A 24,826-nucleotide genomic window follows, 5' to 3' on the forward strand; every position below is an offset into this window, starting at 1 on the left:
GTTTAAACGCACCGAGCATTTGTTTCAACAAAGTGTTGAATGCATGTTGAAGCAAATGTTCAACCGTTTAAAAGGGCCTTAAGGGATACGAACTCAGTGAGAATAACTCAAAAGTAACCTCGGAACTATGCCTGGTCTCAAACCAGTTTGTCTATCATAAACACATGATGTCCGGGTAGAACGATTTATTTATCAGTTACTTTTTAATGTTTTCCTTCTGTAATAAACATAAGTTTAAACTTAACCGCCTCCCAGTTAGCTCAATTGGTAGAGCGCCGGACTGTTGTGTGGGAGGTCGTGAGTTCAAATCCGGCCGGACCAACACTCAGGGTCTTTAATTAACTGAGAAGAAAGTGCTGCCTTCGTAATAATTTCTGCAAATGGTAAGACCTTCTAGTCTTCCCGGATAGGGAAGTTAAATGGAGGTCCCATCTCCTGCAGGGTTGGGGTAGGAGACGTTAATTTCCCACACACGAGATTACTGTGTGATGGATGTCTTCCCCGGGATGGGATGGGATGGGTGGGTAAAAAAGGGGTTAGGTGTCAATTGGAAAGAAATTTCTGTTCCTTTCACCTGCCATTCCTGTGGCGAATGAATTAAACTTAAACTAAACTTAAACTTAAACTAAACTATTCGCAGGCCTGAATTTTTTCAGGTCTGATTTTCACTATTGCTTAAATAGTGCTCTTTACTGCGAGGATCGTGCACAAATACGTTTCTATAATCGCAGTTCATATATATGAGTTTCATATATTCGTTGTGTTTGATTTATCATCTTGCGGGTTTACGTCGGACTAATTTGATGACCTGCTCCCAGTTGGCTTGTTCGCTCAATTGGTAGAGCGCTACACTAGTATCGCAGAGGTCACTGGTTCGAATCCCTTACAGGCCTGAATTTTTACAGGTTTGATTTTCACTCAGTTGCTTAAATAGTGCTCTTTACTGCGAGGATTGTGCACAAATACTATTTCAGGACGATAAATGGAGGTCTATTTAGTTCACTACTAAATTGTATCCGATTCTTATTGGTTAAAATTGATCACGTGACGCGATAGTGTTCATCTGTGGAGAGACACTATCAGCCCTTATAGTTCATCATTAAATTTTCTCCGATTCTTATTGGTTAAAATTGATCACGTGACGCGATAGTGTTCATCCGTGTAGAGACATTATCAGCCCACAATGCCTATCCGCGGAAAATGCCCGGATGGTTAGTGCCCGTCCGCGGAAAATACCCGGATGGATAGTACTCATCCGTGAAAAGTTTTTAATGGTTTGACAGCCACGAAGTTGGGCAGATCGGAAAAACAGTGACCTTTCAATTCTGACAGGTATAACGTATTATTTAGCCAATGTACGGTTGCCAATTATTGACATTTGTGACAAGCTGTACGCATGAATAAATATTTGACTGATCTGCATTTAGCGGGTTTTGACTGTTTTTCAACTGGCGCACGGAAGAAAATTTAGGGGTGAACAATAAAGACAATAGAGTTTTTATGTTTTGGAACTATCGGTCTGATAGTTGCCCCTTGGTTATTTTGATGTTCTTAAAACTAGCATATTTTCCCTCGAAGCTTCGTTTCTCCGGCAAATATTTGTTTTAAGAACATCAAATTTCCGCGGGGCAACTATCAGCCGACAGTTCCTTGACAGAAAAACTCTATTGTTTAAATAGCATCACTAATACATAGCCAGTATTTCAAGACATTTACAAAGAGTTACACTTGCCAGGGGCTCGTTTCTCGAAATTCCCAGAAACTTAAAGTCCCTATGACACTTATTTTTTTATTATTTTACATCAAAATGTAATGACTCTAGAACATGTTTTAGCAACATTAGGGGTATTTTACCGTTTCCTGAATTTTTTTTTATCAAGCTCTATAATCCGAAGATAAAATGTCTGGCCGAGCAAGAGGGGACTGGGCGCACAGTAGTAAGCATATGTTCTTATCATGCAAACAAGTGGGCTTTATAATTAGTAATTTCCCTGGCTACTTCGGTGATAGTTTCGTGTCATTATGTCCGATATTTCCTGTTGTTCTGACGAAAGTTTCTTCTCCGATGACTCGGAGTTTAATTATATTCCGGAATACGTGGCGATTGAATCCGAAATTGCAACTCAAAGCGGTAAGATAGAAAACAGGGAGGACAACATAGAAGGGCCAAATTCAAACGAGCCACTAGCGTATCGAAAAAAATTGAAAAGGGACAGAATGTTAACAAGTCGTTTGAAAGGTCTCGATTCTACGGAAAGTGGTACGTTACATGAATGTTTGCCGTCTTTAGTGACCGCATGTTTAAGCTGGACACTGTCGTCTAATCGAATCTTACATCAATATCGCTCTTATTTCTCTTATGTAAGACTTACAAAGTTTTGTAGCAAACAACTTGCAATTTGTTTGATATGGTTGGATATAAACAGAAACATAAATTTTGTAATCACCACATCGTCTTAGATCCTTCGAGCGGGAATTTACAAACTGTAATCAGTCTTCTAGTCTATGTTGCGAATGTTACTAGGTGTTGTTCTGCCCACTGATACACCGAGTTCTTGTTAATTTTAAAGAATGCCATTGTTTTCAAAAGAGCGAAGAATGCATGGATTCTCTCAAATCGCCGGCTGTACTGGAAGATACGAGAGAGAGCCGATCGCTTGAGAAATCCTGCGTCTTGAAATGTACCATATTCATTTGCCTATAAGCTGAGCGATTTTTGCTCGAAAATACAATGAGAACTACTCAAACGTTAACAAGACTGGGGGTTCTGCTTACGGCCGAGTATTTCTTTAAAAAACAAAATTCTTACGAGAGAATACCGTAAATCTAATATGTATTCGGCTAAGAGCCGCGCGATCATCAACTTACACAAATTACTAGTCTTACGCAAAATTATAGTTACCCAACTACTTTTATTTGAAAGGAGCCGTTTTGTTAAGTGATAACTTCAAGAATGAGTGTTTATTCGTCGTCTTCTTTTCTGTTGACCTTAAGGCCATCCTATCGTCCGCTAGTTCAAGCAATTTCATCGGTGTGAATGTTATCATCTTCTGTGCCGTTGAGCGCGTTCAAAATCCCGCATGTTGTAGATGATTTCTCCATCATCTCCTCTGGAATTTCTTCTCGAGCCCGTTTCACTTTGGATCGCTGCACAATTCCTTCACCTTTAGTCGCAGAATTTATCCGCTGATTGCATTCCCGTTAAGAATGAACAAAAGCGAGATTTACAGTAAACTGCTTTGACTTGTTTTGACAACATCAGCAACTGGCAAATCAGAAACAGCTGTTCCCAAGGTTAAGTAACACGATCTCACAGAAATCAGCTGAGGCTTTGCTTCCAAACATTGCATTTTATCCTGACTACTCTGCCCCGAAAAGGCGAAAACCACTCCAGAAGTGTTTGATTTAATACAGGATACTTTGAATACAGCTCATTTTACTGACATATTAAGTTCACCATTCGTCTCAGTTAACAACTCGCGTGGACCTTTTTACAATACTTCAACAAAAGTTTTGGTCTCGGCTCATAGACGGGATCGGCTTATAGGCAAATGATTGCAGTATTGAACATATGTATGGATTCGAAGTTGGTGTCCACTTATGGCTTATTTTTCATAAAAATCCAACAACTTCTGGAAGCTAAAAGTTTAGGGTCTCGGCTTATAGCCAGGATCGGCTTATAAGCAAATAATTACGGTATTGAACATATGTGCCAATTCAAAGTGTCCACTTAGCACACTGCGCTCAAAAACTGAATCCACCTCTTTCGCCTTTTCATACCCTCTGGACTTTGATCGCCCTCAAAAGGAATCTCGTGGAGCGTAATATTCTTTTTCGAGTCGGGGGTATTCGAACAACCCCAAGCTACACATCGAAACGGCATTTTTACGCTCAAAAGTTCGTAAACAATAGATTTCACACTCACTTTGCTTCTTTGATAAACTTGGTCTTACTACCGTGACGTCACGAATATTTGGGTACCAGTACCCTTTCACGCGGCCAAAGAGATACGGGTTCACTTCAATAGGCTCTTTGCAGGACTTAATCACGTGCTTGGATACCACATAGCAACGCATTGCTGGTGAGCAAGCAAACCAGCGTCCCGCTCATTGTGTTGATCAACTCAAGCGAAACGAACTTTAACTTTTTGGTTGAAAACATTCGAAACGTTTGTTGTTTAAGGACGCAAAAAAAAAGTTTATCATGATTTTTGTTTGATCGTCCTTGAATTCCGCCTGATTTACTATTGCTGTTGGAGAAAAAGCTCGGCGGAAGCCCTAATATAAGTCAAGATATGGCCGCTTCTTTAATGTAGGACCAAGTGATGGTGAGTTTCTTTGTTTACAGTCGTATTTCAATCTTATAAACGTTCGATACAGTAAATGATTATCAGTGTTAGGAATTATATTTGCATGAATCCAGAAGATTATGATCTACATTTCCGATTTTGCGTGTCGTTTTGAGATCGTTGAACACAACTAGTGTTGTTTACATTCTCGCTCGCTACATCAGTCTTGGATATAAATAACTTGTGATAATAAATTGTTCGTTTCTATCTCGTGTTATCAATACGAAACGAAGTTTTACGCCAGGTATCTTTATTCTAGAAGGTTTACATTGAATTGGAGGTGATATTTCTATATCCCACTATCTTTCCTCTAGCTGTTTCTGCTGACTTGTCAGCATTTCCTGACCTTGCATTTTCTGAGGTTGAAGCGTATGCCCAGAAAGAATCTGGCTGCAGGCACACAACCAAAGGCTATAAGTTTTTCGCTGAGCCTGGATATTTACACGATGTGCATCGAATTTTTACGATCCAGCTTGCTCTGAGTTGTTCGTCTTTCTTAGGAAAACGATGAAAAGACAACGAGCTGTTGTAATGGGAGTCATTGTTACATTGTGGAACACAACAATGCAACGCATAACCTCGTTTTTTCTTGTTGGCAGGTTCTTAAACAGAACAAAATGTTGTCCTCAGTTGTGAATCCGCAATTGGTTGGCGAAAAGGTTATGATTACGAAATACCAAGATGAGAATTTAGCCACTCAGTAGCGGCAAAAATGGAAGCGAGCGAGTATGTGAACGCTAGTTGTGTTCAACCACAGGGGGCCCATACAATATGTTTGTGTAGCCGACTGTTGTTTTCTGGTGAATGTACCAGATTTACCGTTTGCCTCACCTATAGTGATATATTGCTGACTATGTATATAAATCAATGATAAATAAACATTGAATTACTTTACCTGTGGTGTAAAGTCGTCCCTTTGCCTCAAAAATGTTTTTTTTAGCGATTTTGAATAAGTCTGAATTTGTCGTTAATCTAACGTATTAAAGAAAGACAAGGGTGGAAACCTTTTTGAAAGGGTTCAAGTGCCTGTGCGATTTTGATCCCGAAAATCGCATCGCTCCGCTTTCAAACTTCGCAGCATTAAGGTCAAAAGATGCTCGATTCTCCTCGTACCTTCCAAACGAAAATCCATCCAAACGGACCGAAGCTAGCCCTCGAAGAAAATCAAAATCCCACAGTATTTGAGAGTCTGGGATGCGGAGCAAGATTTTCATGTGCCAGCCAGAGACCGTCACGCTGATTGCCCTTTTCTGATTGGACGACGTTAAACGATGACCAATTCAAAATATCTAACGAGGGTGGGGAACCATTGGCGTTTAGTGACCCTTCAACAGTTTACCCACCAGACTCGGGTCGTGTGCCTTAACGATCACCGGAAGCAACTTACAGTTTCGCCCATTGTTCGCATCTCCTTCATCAATTGCGTCAAAAGTAAACAGGTCACCGGCAACATAAACAGCACCTGTGAATTAAAAAATTGTAGTGGTAAGCGCCGGAAAAAAATATGAGTCGCTGTTTCTTTCATTTCATCTTAAAGAGGCCGAGCGAGGCTTTTGATGAAAGCATGGGAAATATCGCTGCACTTTCCCATGCGCACTTCTCGCAGACAGGCGACGAATTGCTAGGCCTTGTCATGGTTTTCGGCGCCATCATTACGGGTAGGCAAAGCGGTCAGTTTGAAGAATGTAGGTTGGATAGAAGACGCTCAATTAATTTTTATAATTTTCCATACATTTGTCTGTAAATTTTCGCAGGGTAGAAGGGGCGGCGCGGAAAAAAATTTAAATTTTTCCCAGAGCTCTCCCCTAAATCTGCCACTTCGAGTATTTGAGTAACGTCCCGGAGTGTTTCTAAATATGCAAATTAATTTTAAAAATTTAGATTTTTTCCGTGCCGCCCCTTCAACCCTACGAAAATTTACAGACAAATGTATGGAAAATTAGAAAAATTAATTGAGCGTCTTCTATCCAACCTACATTCTTCAAACTTGGTGAATACAATCCTCTGCTCAGTGTTTTAACGTTGCGATTGATAAATTGCGTAAAATTCGATTCTGGGAAAAGTTATTTGCCATGGGATTCCCATACAAACACTGTGATTTGTGACCGCTTTGCCTACCCGTAAAGATGGCGCCGAAAACCATGACAAGGCCTAGCTATTCGTCGCCTGTCTGTGAGAAGTGCGGACGGGAAAGTGCAGCGACATTTCCTATGCTTTCATCAAAAGCCTGGCTCGGCCTCTTTCAGATGAAATGAAAGAAACAGCGACTCATATTTTTTTCCGGCGCTTACCACTACAATTTTTTAATTCACAGGTGCTGTTTATGTTGCCGGGTGACCTGTTTACTTTTGACGCAATTGATGAAGGAGATGCGAACAATGGGCGAAAATGTAAGTTGCTTCCGGTGATCGTTAAGACACACGACCCGAGTCTGGTGGGTAAACTGTTGAAGGGTCACTAAACGCCAATGGTTCCCCACCCTCGTTAGATATTTTGAATTGGTCATCGTTTAACGTCGTCCAATCAGAAAAGGGCAATCAGCGTGACGGTCTCTGGCTGGCACATGAAAATTTTGCTCCGCATCCCAGACGCTCAAATGCTGTGGGATTTTGATTTTCTTCGAGGGCTAGCTTCGGTCCGTTTGGATGGATTTTCGATTGGAAGGTACGAGGAGAATCGCGTATCGTTTGACCTTAATGCTGAGAAGTTTGAAAGCGGAGCGATGCGATTTTCGGGATCAAAATCGCTAGGGCGCTTGAAGCCTTTCAAAAAAGGTTTCCCCCTTGTCTTTCTTTAATACGTTAGATTAACGACGAACTCAGACTTATTCAAAATCGCTCAAAAAAACATTTTTGAGGCAAAGGGACGACTTTACACCACAGGTAAAGTAATTTAACGTTTATTTTATCATTGATTTATATACATAGTCCGCAATATATCACTATAGGTGAGGGAAACGGTAAATCTGGTACATCATTATAAAACAACAGTTGGCTACACAAACATATTGTATGGGTTCCCTGTGGTTCAACGAACTTAAAAGAATTCAACACGCAAAATCGGAAATACAGATCATAATGTTCTGGATTCAAGCAAATGTAATTCCTAACACTGAAAAACGTTTTCTGTATTGAACGAAACTACGTTTATAAGATTGAAATACGAATGTTAACAAAGAAACTCACCGTCACTCATTCCTGGATAATCGGCCATATCTTGTCTTACATTTGGGCTTTCGCCTGGCTTTTACTCCCAGAGCAAAGGTAAATCAGGCGAAATTCAAGCTCGAGGAAACTAAAGTCACAATAAATATCGTTTTTCGCTCTTAAACACCAAGCGTTTGGGATGTTTTCGACCAAAAAGTCAAAGTTCTTTTCGCTTGAGTTGATCGCCACGATGAACGGGACGCTGGTTTGCTTGCTCACCAGCAATGCGTTGCTAGGTGATATCCAAGCACGTGATTAAGTCCTGCAAAGGGCCTATTTCGGACTTTTATCGCCTCGTAAAATAATAAAAACGCAACAGAATCACTCACAAATCTTACCAGACACCCTCTACATGCCTCTATATTTATAATGTAATGCTAAAAAAATAGATGTCATAGGGACTTTAACGGACCCGAAGCCATATTTCAAGATCAAAATTTAGAAAATGGAGAGGGAGGTTCTGGCATTCTAGCCAGTCCCTTTTGTTTCTTTAGGGCCCCCATTTTGAGTGAAAACAGAACACCTCTACGGGACGTTCGAGAACCAGACTCCTGCTAAAGATTCAGCTATGCAAATATATTAGAACGGACAGAAAGTTTATGAGAGAAAAGAGTTAAAACCCCGCTAGACCGACGTGGTACACCGACATGTCCGCCAATTTATTTTTTGTATTTACCAATACGGCTGTTATGACCTCTTTTGGTGACTTTGGCGCAAGTCGGCCTGTAGAAAAACATTTCGTTCAAGGCTTATGTACATATTTTAGTCCTAGCGAACAGGCAGATGAAAACAGATGGCAGGAAGTCGATTTGTTTTCACCGTTTGCCATAAGATTGTTCCTTAAAACCTCTCTAATCAATGCCACAACACAGTAACATAACCTCAGGTACCAACTACAGCCATACCACTAGCGATAATCGTCCAAAGTGAACTTTTAATGCGTCAGTGACTAGAATACAAACTGACTAACAGCTAATGACTTATTACTTATTACTGCCAAAAGATTGTACCTCCTGAGTCAACTCAAACGTGCTGGTATCTGTGCGAGTGATCTTGTTTTATTTTACTGTAGTAGCATAAGATCGGTTTTAGAATACGCATGTCAAGTATTTCACTCCAGCCTTCCGTTCTATTTATCCGAAGAGCTGGAACGTATTCAGAAGCGCGCCTTGCGCATTATCTTTCCTTATGCAAGCTACAACAGCGCGCTCAAAGAGGCAGGCATCTCCTCTCTTTACGACAGGAGAGCATCTCTATCGTTTGATCTTTTTAATGACATTGTTCTTGACATTAATCACAAGCTCGCAGGTCTGCTCCCACCTAAAGCTGAGCACCACAGGCAGCTGCGCAGCAATAGAAAGTTTAACGTGCCAGTGTGCAAGACTGATCGTTTTAAAAAATCCTTTATTGTTAGCCATAGCCTAAGGATGTAAATATATATGTTTAAGTATGTATATTTTTTTAACACAAGATCATCCTAAGTGAAACTTTTTTATTAGATTTGTATATTTTTATTATTAAGATTTTCAAACTATGAATTTTGTTTCTTGTATTGTATATTATACACGTAATTCAGTCTTCAGACTGCGAGGTGTTTCTTTTTAATAAACGATTTATCTATCTATCGACACACAGTTTACAGCGCCATTCTATTGTATTTCTTTAGAGACCTGATAGGCATAGAAATTGAAAGTTTCCATCAAATTTAGACTAATAATGTGTCGGTAAATTATCATAAACCATTCTGCTCCTTACGGGTGAAAATTTGAAATAAATAAGATGCTTTAATTATTTATGTCTTTTTTCAACAAAGCAGTTGTTTAAAATTCTGTATTACCAGCAACACGTATAAAATTACTGACTATTTTAAGATTATTTTGAATTCGAAACTCAACACATTTATCCCATTGAAGTTTGGTTTGGTTGCCCACTGAGCCAGTCCACGAGTCTGACCAATTCTGAGATTAGTAAGGAAAAGAGGTTATTAGAAGCATTTAAACCAGTAGTTAATGATGATTTGTGTTTTTTCTTGCAGCTCCTTACTCAAAAGCAGCTGTCTGTCGGGGAGAAAGTATTATTGGTTTTCAATAAATCGCTGCAAATAGATGGAGACCTTGCTGGGTTTTGCATTGATGGAATGAAGAAGATTAAAATAAGAATTAAAGTTTCAAAGCATGTTTTCAAAAACTTTGGGATATTTATAATTTCACGCGCACCTTTACCCAATTTGACGGCAGAAAAATTAGGCGTACCTGTCAATTGTAAACTGCATATTGAAAAGGAAAGCTTTGAATAATTCTATGCAAAAAAGGAAGAAAAAACATCGCAGTAACATCTGTCCCCTAACGAGGTCAAGCAAGTGAAAGTTTCAGACTGTTTTCAGACCTATTTCTCGCTGGACTTCTGCTCTTGCCTTACACCAACTTAGGATGGAAACTGTAAACTGCTCGGACAAATATCTCAGCAGTACAGCCTCCATCGTTCTATCAGTGTGGTTCTCCTTGTCTGGTTTAGCCGCTGTAACTGGAAATGCAGTCGTGTTGTGGCTGTTCTACAAAAACGGGTCTTTACGAACAATTTCCAATCGGTTTTTGGCCTCGTTATCCTTTGCAGATGGTTTGGTGGGCCTTGCCATTGATCCTTTTTGGATTGTCACTCGATTTTGGATTCAACCTTCCGTCTATAATAATTTGTTTAGGATGACATTAGTTCTGTGGGCGCATACAACCGCAGCCACTACTTTGAACTCGTGCTGTGTTTCAATCGATCGGTTTATTGCGATTCGGTTTCCTTTACGTTATCGGAACATTTTAAGTAAGAGGAGATGTTTTGTCGTCATTATTTCAGTGTGGTTTATCTCAGTGAGTCTTCCTTTTCCGTTATTGTTCTTTCGACCAGGGGAGGATCGAATACTACTAGTTACAGCCATGGTATGCACAGCGTTTGTTTTTCCGTTAATAGTGATCTCCTTCTGCTATATTTTCATTTACAAATTAGCCAGAAAACAATACAGAAGAGTTTTGGAAGCTGAAGGACCCCCTGACTCCGGTGTAAAAGTTCGTACTATGCAAAATTATAAAGCTATCAAAACAGTCGGTTTTGTTTTAGGTGCCTACACCATCACATGGATTCCCAGCGTGGTGCTATTGTTGTTTAACTTTTATATCAAAGTAAATCGATGTAAGAATAGGGAAATTAAATTTCTTGTGTGGCCTTGGGTTGAGGCAATCGCTTTTACTTCATCAGCGATCAATCCATTGATTTACTACTTCAGAAATAGTGAATTTCGTCGAGCCTTTCGCCGCACCTTCCATCGGATACCCTGTGTTCACGAAAAAAATGCAACACCAGAGAGAAATCGAAATCGAATGGAACAAAACATTGGGACTTATGGCAACTTAGGTACTAGGGAGACAAAACTCTGAGGACTATTTAAGCGAAGGAAAAAGGACCCTCTTTTAAAACAAGCCGGCTTGGCGTTCATAATACGTAATTTTGCCTGCGTCTAAGGCCCATTACCGATTATTGGTTGTTTGTCAGATATGTCAATATTGCTGTTATAAAGACGTATCAGGAACACTCTTATATAACTGAAGCTTAAACAGTTTCAATCTAATAAATTGAGAGAAGAAAAACGACTTTACGCTTTTGTTAAGCGGCGATTTTCGTAGATATCTACTCTTGAACTTGCGTTTTTTATCGCTCCGTTCCCTTTTTTTTTCTCAGATTGAGGATGGTGCACTTTCGATGCAGTAACGGGAACGCTTAGGTTTCCATCCCAGGTAATAGAAAATATTATACAAAGAAAGACGATGAATGCGAAGAGATCGTGATGAAACAAAATTAAATGTTCGAAAGTTAGGACACGTTAAGAAATAAGTTGCTACCGGACTCTACACGGCAACAATCGCCTCGTATGACATGCCGAACCTTTGTCGCTGCGACTAAATTTTGTCTGTGCGGCCATTCTCCCGAATTCAAACTGATTTAATTCGTGCAACTGATCGTATTGACTAAATGACAGAAATCACCGTTGTCACAGCATTCTACCAGTCCATAATGGTGACTATACTTGAGGGAAGTAAAATCTTTGAGCAATCCTAGGATTCTTCTCCCTCAACATGGAAGGTGGAAATAACAGGTAAATTAACATTTGAAGTTTGAAAACTACTCTAACAACACTTTCTAAAAAGCATTTGGATTGACCAAATCATTCCCGCCGGGATCGCTGAGTCGATGCTGAATTTCCTAAGGGCGTTTTCAATTACAAATGGGACATTGCATCATACAGTTTCTGGGGAAAGTGAAAACCATTTTTCATTCTTTTTCCAAACATCTTCTAAAGGTTGGCTCCATACAAAGCAACTGGATAACTAGGACACTGCCGAAGAAAATCATAGAATTTAAAGGCCCATTTTCATCCGAGATCCTTTGCAGACGTTTGTCTTTGTTTTGGAATCGCGCTATTGTGAAATGGCGAACTCTGATAGTCATTCACAAACACTATTAAAAAGAAAAACAAAGATTTGGTGAAGAACACAGTATTCAAATTTGCAGCTAATTATTTGAGACTGAAAAATCATAAATCGAGTCTGTGTATAAAACTTGTACAAAGCTTACTTGATGTTGAAGGAAATTGTCCGGCTTCAACACTAAATAAAATATAAACAAATAACCAGTATTGGCCAAAACGGATTTACTTTACGCATTTCAATTATAGAGTAATGACTTGTACAAATGAGATCGCTTACATACATATCTCAGGATCTCAAGTAAAAATCTGTCAAATAATTATTCTCACCTCGAAAAAATCTCTCCGGAGTCTCTAGTTCTATCGTAGGAACAATGCAATAACATTTCTGCAAAAGCACTGTCTGTCGTGTTACCGAAACCCATTGTTGTTTTCCTTGCCCTCCATAAATCATACACAGACTCTCGAAGTCGAATAACCTTTGCCGAGCCGGGCAGACCCGGCCTTCCTCTAGACCGCTTCTTCGGCGGCATCAACTTTTCAAATGACGTTTTTCACCGTCATACATGTAAGAATTAAAAACTATTTACTGATATGGATACTTCGATAGCTTGTTGTTCACACATGATTCAAGATGGAACTTTGAAAGCCCTAATTAGTAAGATGGAAGAAGATATCAAAGCGATTCCGCAACTTCGAGGAAAATAGCGTATTTTTCATATATGAAAAATGATCTGGGCGCGCAAGGCATCTCGGTTGAAAATGGGCCTTTAAGGAATGTGAAGGTACAACTGGTGATAAAAATTACCAAGAGTCAACCAAGTAAAGCATTGTAACAATACATGGTTGTAGATTCACACAACCGCCTCCTCTGCTATCACCATTTGCTCTCGACCGGTATTGCCATTCTGTTTACTTTCCGTTATTAGCCCATCATAACCAAGGAAAGATTTAACACAGTCATTATTTTGGTGTGGCTATTTTTATTGAGTTTTCCTTTGCTAACGTTGTGTGCACATGGTAAGCTTTTGTCCGAAGAGGAATATATTAATCTTGCATTGCTATGGTTTCGGTGGCATTATGATTTTTTTTTTGTCCCATTATTAGTAATCTCAAGTTCTTATTTTTGTATTTTTGAATCGGCAAAACAATTTCAAAGAATATTAGTAGGAGAAAATCTTACAATATACAAAAATGATATTAGAGTTCGTTCTATGCAAAGTTTTAAAGCTATTAAAACAATCGGTTTTGTTTTGGGTGCTCGCACTGTCACATAGATGCCAAGTTTTGTTGTGCTGTTTGTTTACTTGTTATTTTACCCCGATAAAATGAGTTGAGACAATCTCTCTTACTTCATCGGCAATCAATCCATTTATATAATACTTTCGACGTATAACACTTTCGTTTATATAATACTTTCGTTTATATAATACTTTCGTTTATATAATACTTTCGTTTATATAATACTTTCGTTTATATAATACTTTCGTTTATATAATACTTTCGTTTATATAATACTTTCGTTTATATAATACTTTCGTTTATATAATACTTTCGTTTATATAATACTTTCGTCTTTCGGCGTACCTTTCGTTGGTAACCCTGTGGACACACCGAGGAACCTCCAAGAACAACTGAGCTGAGATCAGCTGGAAACCTGATGGCGCGAAATGGTTTCAGATCTGAAGATATGGCGATTAGAGGGGCAAAGCTCTGACGACAGCTTAAGGAGAAAGTAATCTGCCTGCCATAAATAGATGATGTTGAAACGAACTGAAGCTCTATTTAGTGCATATATTTGAAATTGCTCGTAGAGACTCGTTTTCCTTGAAAAACCCCAATATGAGGGGGATTCCAGTCAAAGCTGCAAAACTGTACGAAAAAGCCGACCATGAAAGAACAATTGACGATGCAAAACTGAAATGTTCTTGCGGGTGGCTATCATTCATGGTAAGATTATATACAGCTAGAGCAGAGAAAAAAAAGGAAGCTTGGGAAACTGAAACTTGCATGTCCTCTTTACAAAACAAGCAGATGTTACTGAAAGTGAATTGCTTTTGCATGAATCATCATATTACTTTTATGCAGATGTTCTTTTCAAGTCAAATTTGGACTCGCGATGTATCTGTAAATGGCCCATTCAGTTCATCTTTTAAGCAATTGTTTCAAATGCCGTGGACGTGGCCTCCCCTGCTTGAGTTTACTAAAATTAGGAATACGCACAACCTGCATCGAGTATAAAATCACGTATTACTTGGACACTAATTTTGAATTCGAAATTCAACACATTTAACCCACTAGTATCACCCTGTCTAGACGCTCTTGTATGATAATGATAATTTACAGTAGTCAGGATTAAACAGGGCAAGCATGTTATGATACAAACACTCAAAACGATTCCAACTGCTTTTATGGCTTTGAAAGTTTTTATCAGCTCGGAGTTTGTGGTGATTGGAGTTTCCATTTTTCTTCTTTTCTCTTCTGTATTGTACTCGGGCTGCTTTAAAAATGAAAATATAGCATAATGTTACCACAAATACTGAAAAGAGAATTTTAAAGAGGTGAAGAAAAACCCGCATAGTTCTGCACGATGACACTATTTAGTTCATTCTTTACAATCATCATTAAGAAAGTAGACGGCAGTGATATAAGCCAAACCGCAGTTATCGCTCTATAATATCATTTCTTGGTTACAATTTCTTGATGGCGCGGGAAAGGAACCGAAAGGCGATCAACCTGTCAACGGAAACACAGGAAAAACTCAACGATGTGCAGGCTGTAGAGTGAATCCATAAGATATGTTCAATCACAGTACTGTTATATGAGGGGTTAGAGAAATATCCAGCCATAATCAAGGGATCCGCAACAAGTCCAGGCAAAAGTTCGCCAGGGGAAGCGAGGCTAAGAGACGGCTGGAAATTGTTTGTTAAGACTCGTTTTTCACCAACCACAATACAACGGTATTTCCAGCAACAGTAGCAAAGCCAGACAAGGAGAACCACACTGATAAAACGATGGATGCTGCACGACTGAGATGTTCGTCCGGGCAGCCAACATTCGTTACCTTCAGTCAAAGAAAATCAAGGATCAGACTTATTACAATCCAGTGTGGACAGTTTATTCCCTTGAATTGAAACTGTAATTCGTATTCATAGTCTTTTTTAGAGCTTATGCAAATAAAGAAAAGTGAAAATTAGATCAAAACGTATCTTTAGATTGAAAATATATTCTAGATATCTTCTTGGCCGATTCTGCATATTGTTCATACTTTTCTCTATTCCTATTTCATTAATATAACAAAGAGAGTTCATTTATCGAGCAGAATCTTCTTCGACTGGCACTCATTTCCTATTCCCGTGTCTTTTATATTTGATTCATAGGTCATATTGCAAGAAGAAATAAGATGCTGCTCTTAAGGTTTTAAAGGTAATTATTAAGGAAATAGTTTAACCAAAAATTAAGAATAACAGAGATTGGGAACAAAGTACAATTGTAGAAAGAATACCCAAGGAAGTTCTCTTGTACACTGCACCGAAAAAATGAAGATATGCCTCTACAAATGTATTTTTAAGTATCCGATTTGATTTCCCCTTTTGACAAAAAATCAAAACAATACATGGGTGTGACTCATTTTCATTCCGAAAATAAATGATCTCCAGTATGGCTATAACTATCTTTCTTTTTTCAGTTTCAGGCCAAAAATATCTCTGAAATATTTCAGATGAAAATAAATACTCAGTATGGCTATGACAGTTTTTTTTTTTTAGTTTCAGGCCAAAAATATTCTTGACGTAGATCCGTTGAACCAGTTTCATGTTAAACCTGAAGAGTACCCTTTGCTGTCCACTAGAATTTCCTCCTTTCACTGTCATCGTTTCAAAATTTGTACTTTTATTTGCGTTCGGCCTTAGGGAGTTTAATAAATGAAAAATTCATTGGATGGCTAATGTAATGCGTTTATAGCTCTCGAAAGCATTTGCATTTCTGCATAAGAATAATATGACGACTCGTGCAAAGAAATTTCAGTTTCAGTGAGGAATGTCTGTCTGGTCGGTAGGAAGTATGGAAAATTTGTATTTTCTAACTTTCTTGTACACTCGCTGTAAATCAGCTTATTATGAATATAGCTACCAGTGCAATATATCTGATTAACCAAGCACGAGGGCCGTACTGGGAGAATATCGGTAAGAGTACAGTACAAAAAAGACCGAGGTCCGATATTCTTCCAGTGCGGTCCCGAGCAAGCTTGGTTAATAAGAGATTTATCATACGACTGAAGTTCAAAGGGACACAAGTGCGGTATCATTCGGGACCATTCGGGACAGTGCCCGGTCCAATACTGAGAGAATATTGACCGGCAATAGAGCATTTTGATTGGTTGATTTTAGTTATTGGCCCTCTGACTGCCCGAGTCGTGTAATAAAACCTCTTAACGACTCTTCCGTCTTCCTATAGCTTGCTCCTACAAAAGTACTGTCTGAAGCAGGATGTGAGATTAAGAGAGGATAATCTGCAAATTGATGAATGAAAACACATTCCGCACAATACGTTATAGAATTTTCAAAATTGGCAACAGTTGAATCTTTTTTGCGTGCTTATCTTGAGAGAATAATAGAAATAATGAGTCCATTTTTCCTTGTACCCTGACATAAGGGTAAGCCAGCTTGCGTGACTGGTGTAAGAAGGCAGAAAGATAAAACCCTCTCACTTATATTATCGTTTCCGTTCCCCTCATTGTGTGCCAACCACCAATGACGTAGAGACAACTTGTCTAAGTCAAATCTTTATTCATTATTCTAATAATTCATTCCTATTTGTTGAGGCCATAGTGTTATACGAAGACCTGCGAGAAGGGAATCCGTGGACGGCTAATTGGGCGGCAGACCCGATTCATTTTAAAGGTTCACAAGCAGCTGTAAAGAGAAACTCCTCAAGAAGTGCTCAGCCAAAAACACCGCCAAAGCGATGAGGCGGTGAAGATAAAGTACACCCACAGAATATCCTCAGTTAAGATTCTCCTAAAGAAATAATTTCCACCAGATCGAACACACCACCGCCAGAACAAATTATAACAGATTAGTATTACGAATTATTTTAGGAGGCATACTTATAATTAATTCTAGACACAGATAGAATTTCTGTTGTCAGATTGGACTTCAGACTAACATTAAGATTTAAATTGGTCATACGACTCGGTGGAGTCAGACTCACGCCTCCTCACGAATTGTTTGTGATTATTTAATTTGTTCATGTTGTCCTTCAACAGCATTGTTAAAATATATACAAACTATTTATAAAAAATATTTACCTTTTACAGAAGTTTAGGGCCTCAATCGATTAGTTTGTAGATATTTGTGATTAGTGTTAAACTGCACTTAAATTTTAAACAGGGGCCGTTAATAATATGAGTACCCAAAATTAAGAGTTTCATATAGACACCCTGTCGCTGAAACAGCTGCTTGTCAAAGAAGACTTTTCCTTTTAATTTTTTTTTTTTTTTCATATTTCCCACAAAGTCAATCACATCGGTGATTTTCTTTATCGATAGTGAGAGCTCGGGGAAGGTTTAGACATTCATGGAGAGTACGTAACATTTTCATAGAGATAATCTTCTACCATTTTCGGGATTAATACATGACATGCCTGTCAACAAAAGGAATATCTGGATAAATTATGATGATGATTCATGCGAAAACATTTCTGCAACATCTGTTTTGGATTGTATAGAGGACGAAAATGTTGCACGCATATCCCAAATTTACTAACATTTCTTTCCTGTGCAGCTGAAAAACGATCCCATCATGAATGAAAGCCACCCGAAGGTTTATCTCAGCAGTGCAGCATCCATTGTTCTGTCAGTGTGGCTCTCCTTTTGCAGTTTTATAGCTGTAAGTGGAAACACGGTTATGTTGTGGTTGTTCTATAAAAACAAGTCTTTACGAACAGTTTCCAATCGGTTTTTAGCATCGTTATCCATAGCGGACTTTTTCGTTGGCCTTGCCATAGATCCTGTTTGGATTGCTATCAGATGTTGGATTCAGCCACCACTTCATAGCACTTTGTTTGATTTTACTTTGGCATTGTGGATTCCCACAAACGCCGCCACCACTTTCAACATTTGCTGTGTTTCTATTGACCGCTTTATTTCGACTCGGTTTCCATTTCAGGACATGGTAACGAAAAAAAGGTGTCACACAGTGATAGTTTTGGTGTGGTTATCTTCATTGGGTCTTCCTTTCTCGACGTTGTATATACCGACCGAGCTTTTATCAAAAGAGAAAGTTTTAAATGTTGCTGTTCTGTGTATTTCGATGGGATTTATTGCATTTTTTATTCCGCTACTAGTAGTTTCATTTTCTTATCTTTTTATTTTCAGATCGGCAGAAAAACAATTTCTTAAAATATAAGCAGGAGAAAACCTTCAATGTACAACGACAATTTTAAAGTTCGTTCTCTGCAAAGCTTGAAAGCTATGAAGACAATCGGTTTTGTTTTGGGGGCTTATAATATCACATGGATGCCCAGTTTAATTCTGCCGTTTCTTGACCTTTGTTATGCTTTGGTAAAGGGGGGACCGGATAAATTCAATGCATTGATGTTTACTGTGTGGCCTTGGGTTGAAACAATCGCATTTACTTCATCAGCAATCAATCCATTCACATATTGCTTTCGAAATAAACAGTTCCGCCAGGCCTTCTGCCGTACCTTTCAGCAGGAAACCGCTGATGGTACGAAAGATGAAAGATTAAGAGATGTGGCGGTTAAAGAGACAGAGCTCTGAGGACACCTCAGTAGAGGAAACAGGACTCTACCGTTGATAAATAATGTTGAAACAGTCTCCAACTTTAATTTGTACATTAAAAAAGGAAGATTTGAAATAACAGCAAAAATAAACGGCTTGAAGATTTTTTTTAAACGCTAATCTCAAACATTCGCCTTTGTCACGGCCCGCCATCTTGGATTACGTCATTGAATATTTTACATGAGGTCGAGGCCACGCGTGGTAAGTTCACAAACAAAATGGCGACTAGTAGCGATAGCGTTGAACTCGAATTTTGGCACAAAAATATAACAAAAATACCCAAAGTTACAAACTCTTTTGTTGAGGATTTTGCTGAGAAGAACCTACCGATCAAAGCCACTGTAACAAGAGGATATAAATTCTTTCACGAAGAATATATTCACGATATTGAAGGTGAGCCTCGTTGACCTCGTGGTAGCTTTCTTTGTTTGACTGTCTTTCCAATATTTTGTTTCTGTGCTCAGTGTTTTGAGTTTTAACTCTTTTTTCTCGGTTTTTAACAGTAAAACTTTGCAAGGAAGAGGATTCAGGAGTAGTGGCTCGGGCTAAATGCTTCAGAAGTATGAAAAAGAACGAAGATCCTCACAAGTTGTCTGTTGTGTTCGAGAGCTCCTCTATTGAGGCTAGCATCAACAAGTATATGTGTAGTTGTGCTGCTGGACAAGGTCTTTGCCATCATGTTCTTGGATTGCTCTATACTCTTGCCCATTTCCAGCTATTAGGCTTAAAAAGTGTCCCGCCAATGGTTTCTAAAACATCAAAGGCACAGGTAAAATTTAATAATAATAATAATAGATTTGATGATAAACAATAAGAAAAAACAGTCATTAATGTATAGAGATTTGACTGTATCTTAGCAATATTTTTCCTTAAAAACTCCTTTTAATCACACTGCTGTTTTTAAACATAACACAATAAGCAATTTTGAATTCATATAGTATATTTGTATATTATTTTTTTGCAGAGATGGCATATCCCCAGTCGTAAAGAGGGCATTAAAGCAAGGCCAGTGACAGATTTGATTATACAAAAGTCAAAGCCAAAAGATAAATTGCATGAACCTAAAAAGAAGAGAAAGGTGTGTGGTGTGGCAAGCACGATCTACAAACCCTTCCAGCAATCATTAAGTAGCCTTGACTTGACTAGTGTGCTGTCGCCACAGTTTGAAAATCTCAACAATCAACCTGGATTTATGAGAATATGGGAAGATGAACAAAGTGAGCCTCCAATTTTAGTAGACTCGGCCTTTGGAAAGGTGCCAAAAGGCTGTGTCATAAGCTATCAACAGCCATTGAAAGTTAAGAGCAATATTAACATACAGCTACCTGCATTCAACTTTCCATCTTTAAGCTATCCAGATACAGTGCTCAATGAAAAACAAGACCTTTTCTTCAGCTCCCTTGCAATATCAGGTCAACAGTCTATTGACTTTGAAATGGAGACAAGGGAACAGTCAACTACAACAGCATGGCATGAACTAAGGAAGTTTAGGCTTACAGCTTCAAATTTCAAAGATATATGCTCAAGAAGAAAAGACCATGAAATCCTTTCTACGCGTTTACTAAAGGGAAAAGTAATCCAAACTGCAGCCATGAAATATGGGATACAAAATGAGGGGGTAGCTGCTGATATGTACAAAACACAGTTTGGCAGAGACACTCACCTAGTAGGTTTTCTTATAAACCCATGTCTCCCACACCTAGGCTGTAGCCCAGACAGAAGAGTGTTTGACGACACTGAACAACATCCATGGGGCCTGATAGAAATAAAGTGCTCTCCAGCAAGTCATCTGGATAACCTTCAGTATTTAAAGTTTAATGAACGAAATGGGTCATATTCATTGAAGAAGACACACAAGTATTATTATCAAGTTATGGGATGCCTTGGTTTAACAGGAAGTCAGTGGTGCGATTTCTTTGTTTACTGCAAGGACGAATTTCACTGTGAACGAGTATATTTTGATGAACTTCTCTTTTCTGAAATGCTGGACAAACTGAATTTATTTTTTTTGGATTATCACCTGAATACATGTGTTCAATAATTTATTGTATGTCTCTTATACAAAATAACTTCGTGCCTAAGTAACAAGCTAATTGTGTGTGACAAAGTTTGGTGGGAAGTGGAGTAAAGACATTTGAATCAGCATTCTTAAAATGTTAAAATATTACAAGTCAAACCTAATTAGACTCAGAACTTGTTCTAGTAATTATCATTACACAGCTGTTTGCAGAAATTATTGCCACAAATTTAAAAACATTGGGTTCATGATTGGTAATTTAATAGTTTTTGTATTTTTTCCAAAAATACAATACTTATGATAATTCAGTTTCATTTAAGCCTATATGTCTGTAATATATTGTAAGCGCCATAATTTTTACAAACAGCTGTACATATTTCATTGTTTATCATGCATTCAAATACTGTGACTAAGTTGGGTGTATTTCAAGCCATTTAATAGTTTTTACTGTTATTAAACAGAACATTCTGTACAAACATGATAAATAAAAATACATGAATGACTTCAACAGGTTTTGTATTTAAACCCCAAAAGGGCATTTTTATAATATTTGGCAATAATGAAATTTGTGAATAAATGTAAAGTTATTAAATTCATAATTTTTTTTCCAAAAAGCTAGTTTGAAAGCTTGCATTGAATCTGTAAAACAAAAATAGTACTAACAATATAATTTTTACTGATTTTACTGTTTATTTTAATGCCTAACCAATATGCCATGTACATACGAAAAGGGTGCCTCTAGGGGATAGGGCCACCCTACTATTCACCCTTCCACATCACATGTTAACAGATGGCATAGTTCTTACCTAGGTTGGACCTAATACGTAGTGTACCCTCACTCAATGTCAACTAACTCTTAGTTGTTAAAAGTTGTTAGTACTATTTGTATTACAGATCCTTACATACTTTACTTTAAATGATGCTTACTCTTCCATCTATTTTACAACAATTGTATACATATTTAGATATATTGCTTTTCATGCAACAAAGGCCCCTGGAAATTGGTAATAAGACATGCCACTGTCCATATTTGATTAATGCTGCCAGCTACTGTAAGAGGTATAACTTTATCAAAATAGTGAAACTCTTTCACCCTTCTTATGGCCCTTTCCACATGGACTCTTAAATTATGTATCTGTTTACTGGTTGAAAGTTCTTTCTTTGAAAATTGACCCTTACTTGACAAAAAGGCAGGCATTGCTACTCCACAACCTATTGGCTTTAATAGATCCTCTATAGTAAATCCTTTATCAGCCATTATTTGATCACCTGGCTCAAGTAAATTCAACAAACCTGATTGCTTAACAAGCTCCTTGTCAGAAATACTTCCTTCAAAAAGAGAACTTACATGAATAATTTCCCCAGATGGAGATATTACAACATTGCCTTTGTAAGTTGTGTGGCTCTTATATGATGAATAGCAATTGCTATTCAAAACCATACTAGATGGTGCTTGTACCTTTATCTCTGAGGCATCAATAATACCACGGCATTTAGGATATAACAATTTAAAACACTTAGGCATATGTTTGTCAATTTTTGCCCGAGAGGGCCATATAGGAATGGTTCCCAAAACAAAATAGAGAAAGTTAACCCAAGAAATAAAAACTCTACTCACAGTTGAAATAGAAATATCAAATTCACTGGCTAGTTTCTCATTAAAAGTACCCAGCCTCAGCTTAGTAATGCATAAATAAAACTGATCAAATAAGCTAAGTTTGCATGTCTTGAGAGTGTCTCTCATGTTACTTATATCTTTCCCACTTTTTGCTCGTGCTCTCTGTACTTGGGACCATGAAAACATACTTTCAGCTGTGGGTCTAAGGGCATTGAAGGTACTCACAAAAATAGCAAATGACGAAAAGCCAGTATGGAATCTAACGCGTTTGTCTGACATCCCTTTCAGTTGTCTGTAAAAAGATTGTTTTGAAAGCAGCTGTTCTAATTGTTCGATACGAGCTTGCGCTGCCTCAAGTAGCTCTTCTACAGGCTTTTCGGGTTCAGTAAATAAATAATCATGTAGGTTGACAGTAGGTGTTATGATTGTGGTGTCAGTAGTTACGGTGGAGTCCTCCATGTGGCTGCTAGTATCGATGACATTTTCGTCTACGCTTGAATCTTCGATGGGCCCAATTTCGACTGTGGGGATGTAGAAAATAACATGTTTAGAAATATTTAGGGCGGGCCTAAAGTACGATTTCATAAAAAATAAATACCTGTAGAGGAGATTGGCTGTATATTATCCACGACATCAATCTCGGTTGTGTTAGTACGTGTTGTGCATTCGCGTTTCGTTGGTGACTTTCGTTTCTTTGATAAAGTTGTCCATTCAAAAACGGATGGTACAGCACCATTAACGAGTACACTTTTTCCTGTTAGCGTTTTTTTTATATCTGTGGGTTTAAAATGATCAGAGCAAACTCTTGTACTGTTGGTTATCTGAAAGATATCGGAAAAAATATAAGGTTTGCTATATAAACAACGCTGAAACGACGCTAAACTGAACTATGATATATAAAAGGCCATTTACCTTGAAGGACCGGCCGACATCACGCTTAATTTTTATAATCCACTGTCTTCTTAAGTCTTTGTCTTTCGGGAATTGATGAAAGGTTATATTAGACTGCACTTTTGATCTATTGTTATTGCACTTAGGAACACAACAGTGATCTTTGTTCGGCATGATCGCTCGAGTGTTCAGTGTGTCAAGAACCACGCGTGACCTCGTTTTCATGCCAAAAAGCATTACGTCATTTTCAAGATGGCGATACCGTGACAAAGGCGAATGTTACACTCAAAGACCAGCTCAGGGGGCTCTTGAATAAAAAACATATAAAAGTCAACAGCTAAAAGATGTTACACTCAAACATGTTACACTCAAAGACCAGCTCAGGGGGCTCTTGAAAAAAAAACATATAAAAGTCAACAGCTAAAAGATTTCTTTTTTAACGCTGATCTCAAACGTTTCACACTCATAGACCAGCTCAGGGGGCACTTGAATCATAAAAAAAAAACATATAAAAGTCAACAGCGCTAGCTAAAAGATCTTTTTTAACGCTGATCCCAAACGTGTCACACTCTTAGACCAGCTCAGAGGGCACTTGAATCTACCCAAACCAAATGTCTAATTTGAAGCTGAATATCATAGTAAGTAGTCTCATTCAACAATAAAGGGGAGAAATGTAGTAAGCTTCGAATTAAAAATTAATCTTAAAATAGTCGGTAATTTCATCGAGTTCTGCATAATTTACAATTTAAACAAATTCAAGCTAAGGGCCCATGATATGCTGGAAAACTGCTTTGGATTTAGACTAACACTTTTGCTGTATTAGAAATCAATCCATTTATATAGTACTTTCGAAATAAATAGTTTCTCCGAGCCTTTCGCCGTACTTGACTCTGCAAGCCATGTGCGTATAACGAGAAAGCACGAGGAGGAAAGGAACAAACAAAACGAATTTCTTCATTTACGCCTGAAGACAAATTATTACAAATTAAAACTAAATATTTTTTGGGATTACTACTTCATTCTTGTCTAGTATCAGATTAGGCTCCTTAAAATCCGTCCACTGACTTGCTCGGAATCGGACCCGCGCCATTTGAACCAAGAATACGTGTACTTTTTTGATGAGCTCAAAATCCGTTGAACTGTTAACCAGGAGTCGCTAACAATTTGAGTTCCTACAATCAAGGGTTTTCTCGTAGACATCCTCTCGCTAAAAGCAGGTGCATGTCATGGGAAACTTTCCTGTTCATATTGGTTTTTCATTATTTTCTACGAAATCAAACGTAACGGTGATTCTTCTTCAGCGATAACGAGCAATAGGGAAAGATTAAGACATTGATTAAGATTTCCACACATCCCAGAGAGGAGATGTTCTTTGCAACTCTTTAGCCGTTTTCGGGAGCTTCAGAATTCAGATTAATGAGACATGCCTGTCAATAAATAGAGTATCTATCAAAAAATGCAGAAAAATTCTAG

At 38.2% G+C, this 24,826-nt stretch overlaps 1 protein-coding gene, 1 long non-coding RNA gene and 1 pseudogene across 4 annotated transcripts; 2 read left to right on the top strand and 1 right to left on the bottom strand.

Annotated features, from left to right (window-relative positions):
* Positions 1-16,800: 16,800 nt before the first annotated feature.
* Positions 16,801-18,941, top strand: LOC148723994 (uncharacterized). Of its 2 annotated transcripts, XR_015991733.1 has the most exons (3): positions 16,801-17,608; positions 17,809-17,913; positions 18,402-18,941. It is a non-coding gene; the product is annotated as an uncharacterized LOC148723994 (long non-coding RNA). The 2 variants fall into 2 exon arrangements; XR_015991732.1 differs by having other exon boundaries at positions 16,801-17,913.
* Positions 18,942-18,955: 14 nt separating this feature from the next.
* LOC148723995 (uncharacterized) lies at positions 18,956-21,761 on the top strand. Its single transcript, XM_088733270.1, has 3 exons — positions 18,956-19,220; positions 19,331-19,596; positions 19,792-21,761. The coding sequence occupies exons 1-3, from the start codon at positions 19,046-19,048 to the stop codon at positions 20,866-20,868; spliced, it is 1,518 nt and encodes a 505-aa protein (XP_088589396.1). The 5' UTR covers positions 18,956-19,045; the 3' UTR covers positions 20,869-21,761.
* Positions 21,762-21,992: 231 nt separating this feature from the next.
* Positions 21,993-23,626, bottom strand: LOC148723996 (uncharacterized; annotated as a pseudogene). The gene is made up of 3 exons (XR_015991734.1): positions 23,375-23,626; positions 23,061-23,283; positions 21,993-22,983 (listed from the first exon to the last, which is right to left on the bottom strand). The product of XR_015991734.1 is annotated as an uncharacterized LOC148723996 (transcript).
* Between the last annotated feature and the right edge of the window lie 1,200 nt (positions 23,627-24,826).

This window comes from Stylophora pistillata, chromosome 9 (genome assembly GCF_964205215.1).
Source record: "Stylophora pistillata chromosome 9, jaStyPist1.2, whole genome shotgun sequence".
Classification (NCBI taxonomy): Eukaryota; Metazoa; Cnidaria; class Anthozoa; order Scleractinia; family Pocilloporidae; genus Stylophora; species Stylophora pistillata.

Excerpts from the sequence above, each read along its gene's own strand:
- LOC148723995 (XM_088733270.1), top strand. The coding sequence starts at position 19,046 with ATGGCGACTAGTAGCGATAGCGTTGAACTCGAATTTTGGCACAAAAAT. Across the intron at positions 19,221-19,330 it reads ATATATTCACGATATTGAAG|TAAAACTTTGCAAGGAAGAG; the intron begins GTGAGCCTCGTT and ends GGTTTTTAACAG. Across the intron at positions 19,597-19,791 it reads CTAAAACATCAAAGGCACAG|AGATGGCATATCCCCAGTCG; the intron begins GTAAAATTTAAT and ends ATTTTTTTGCAG.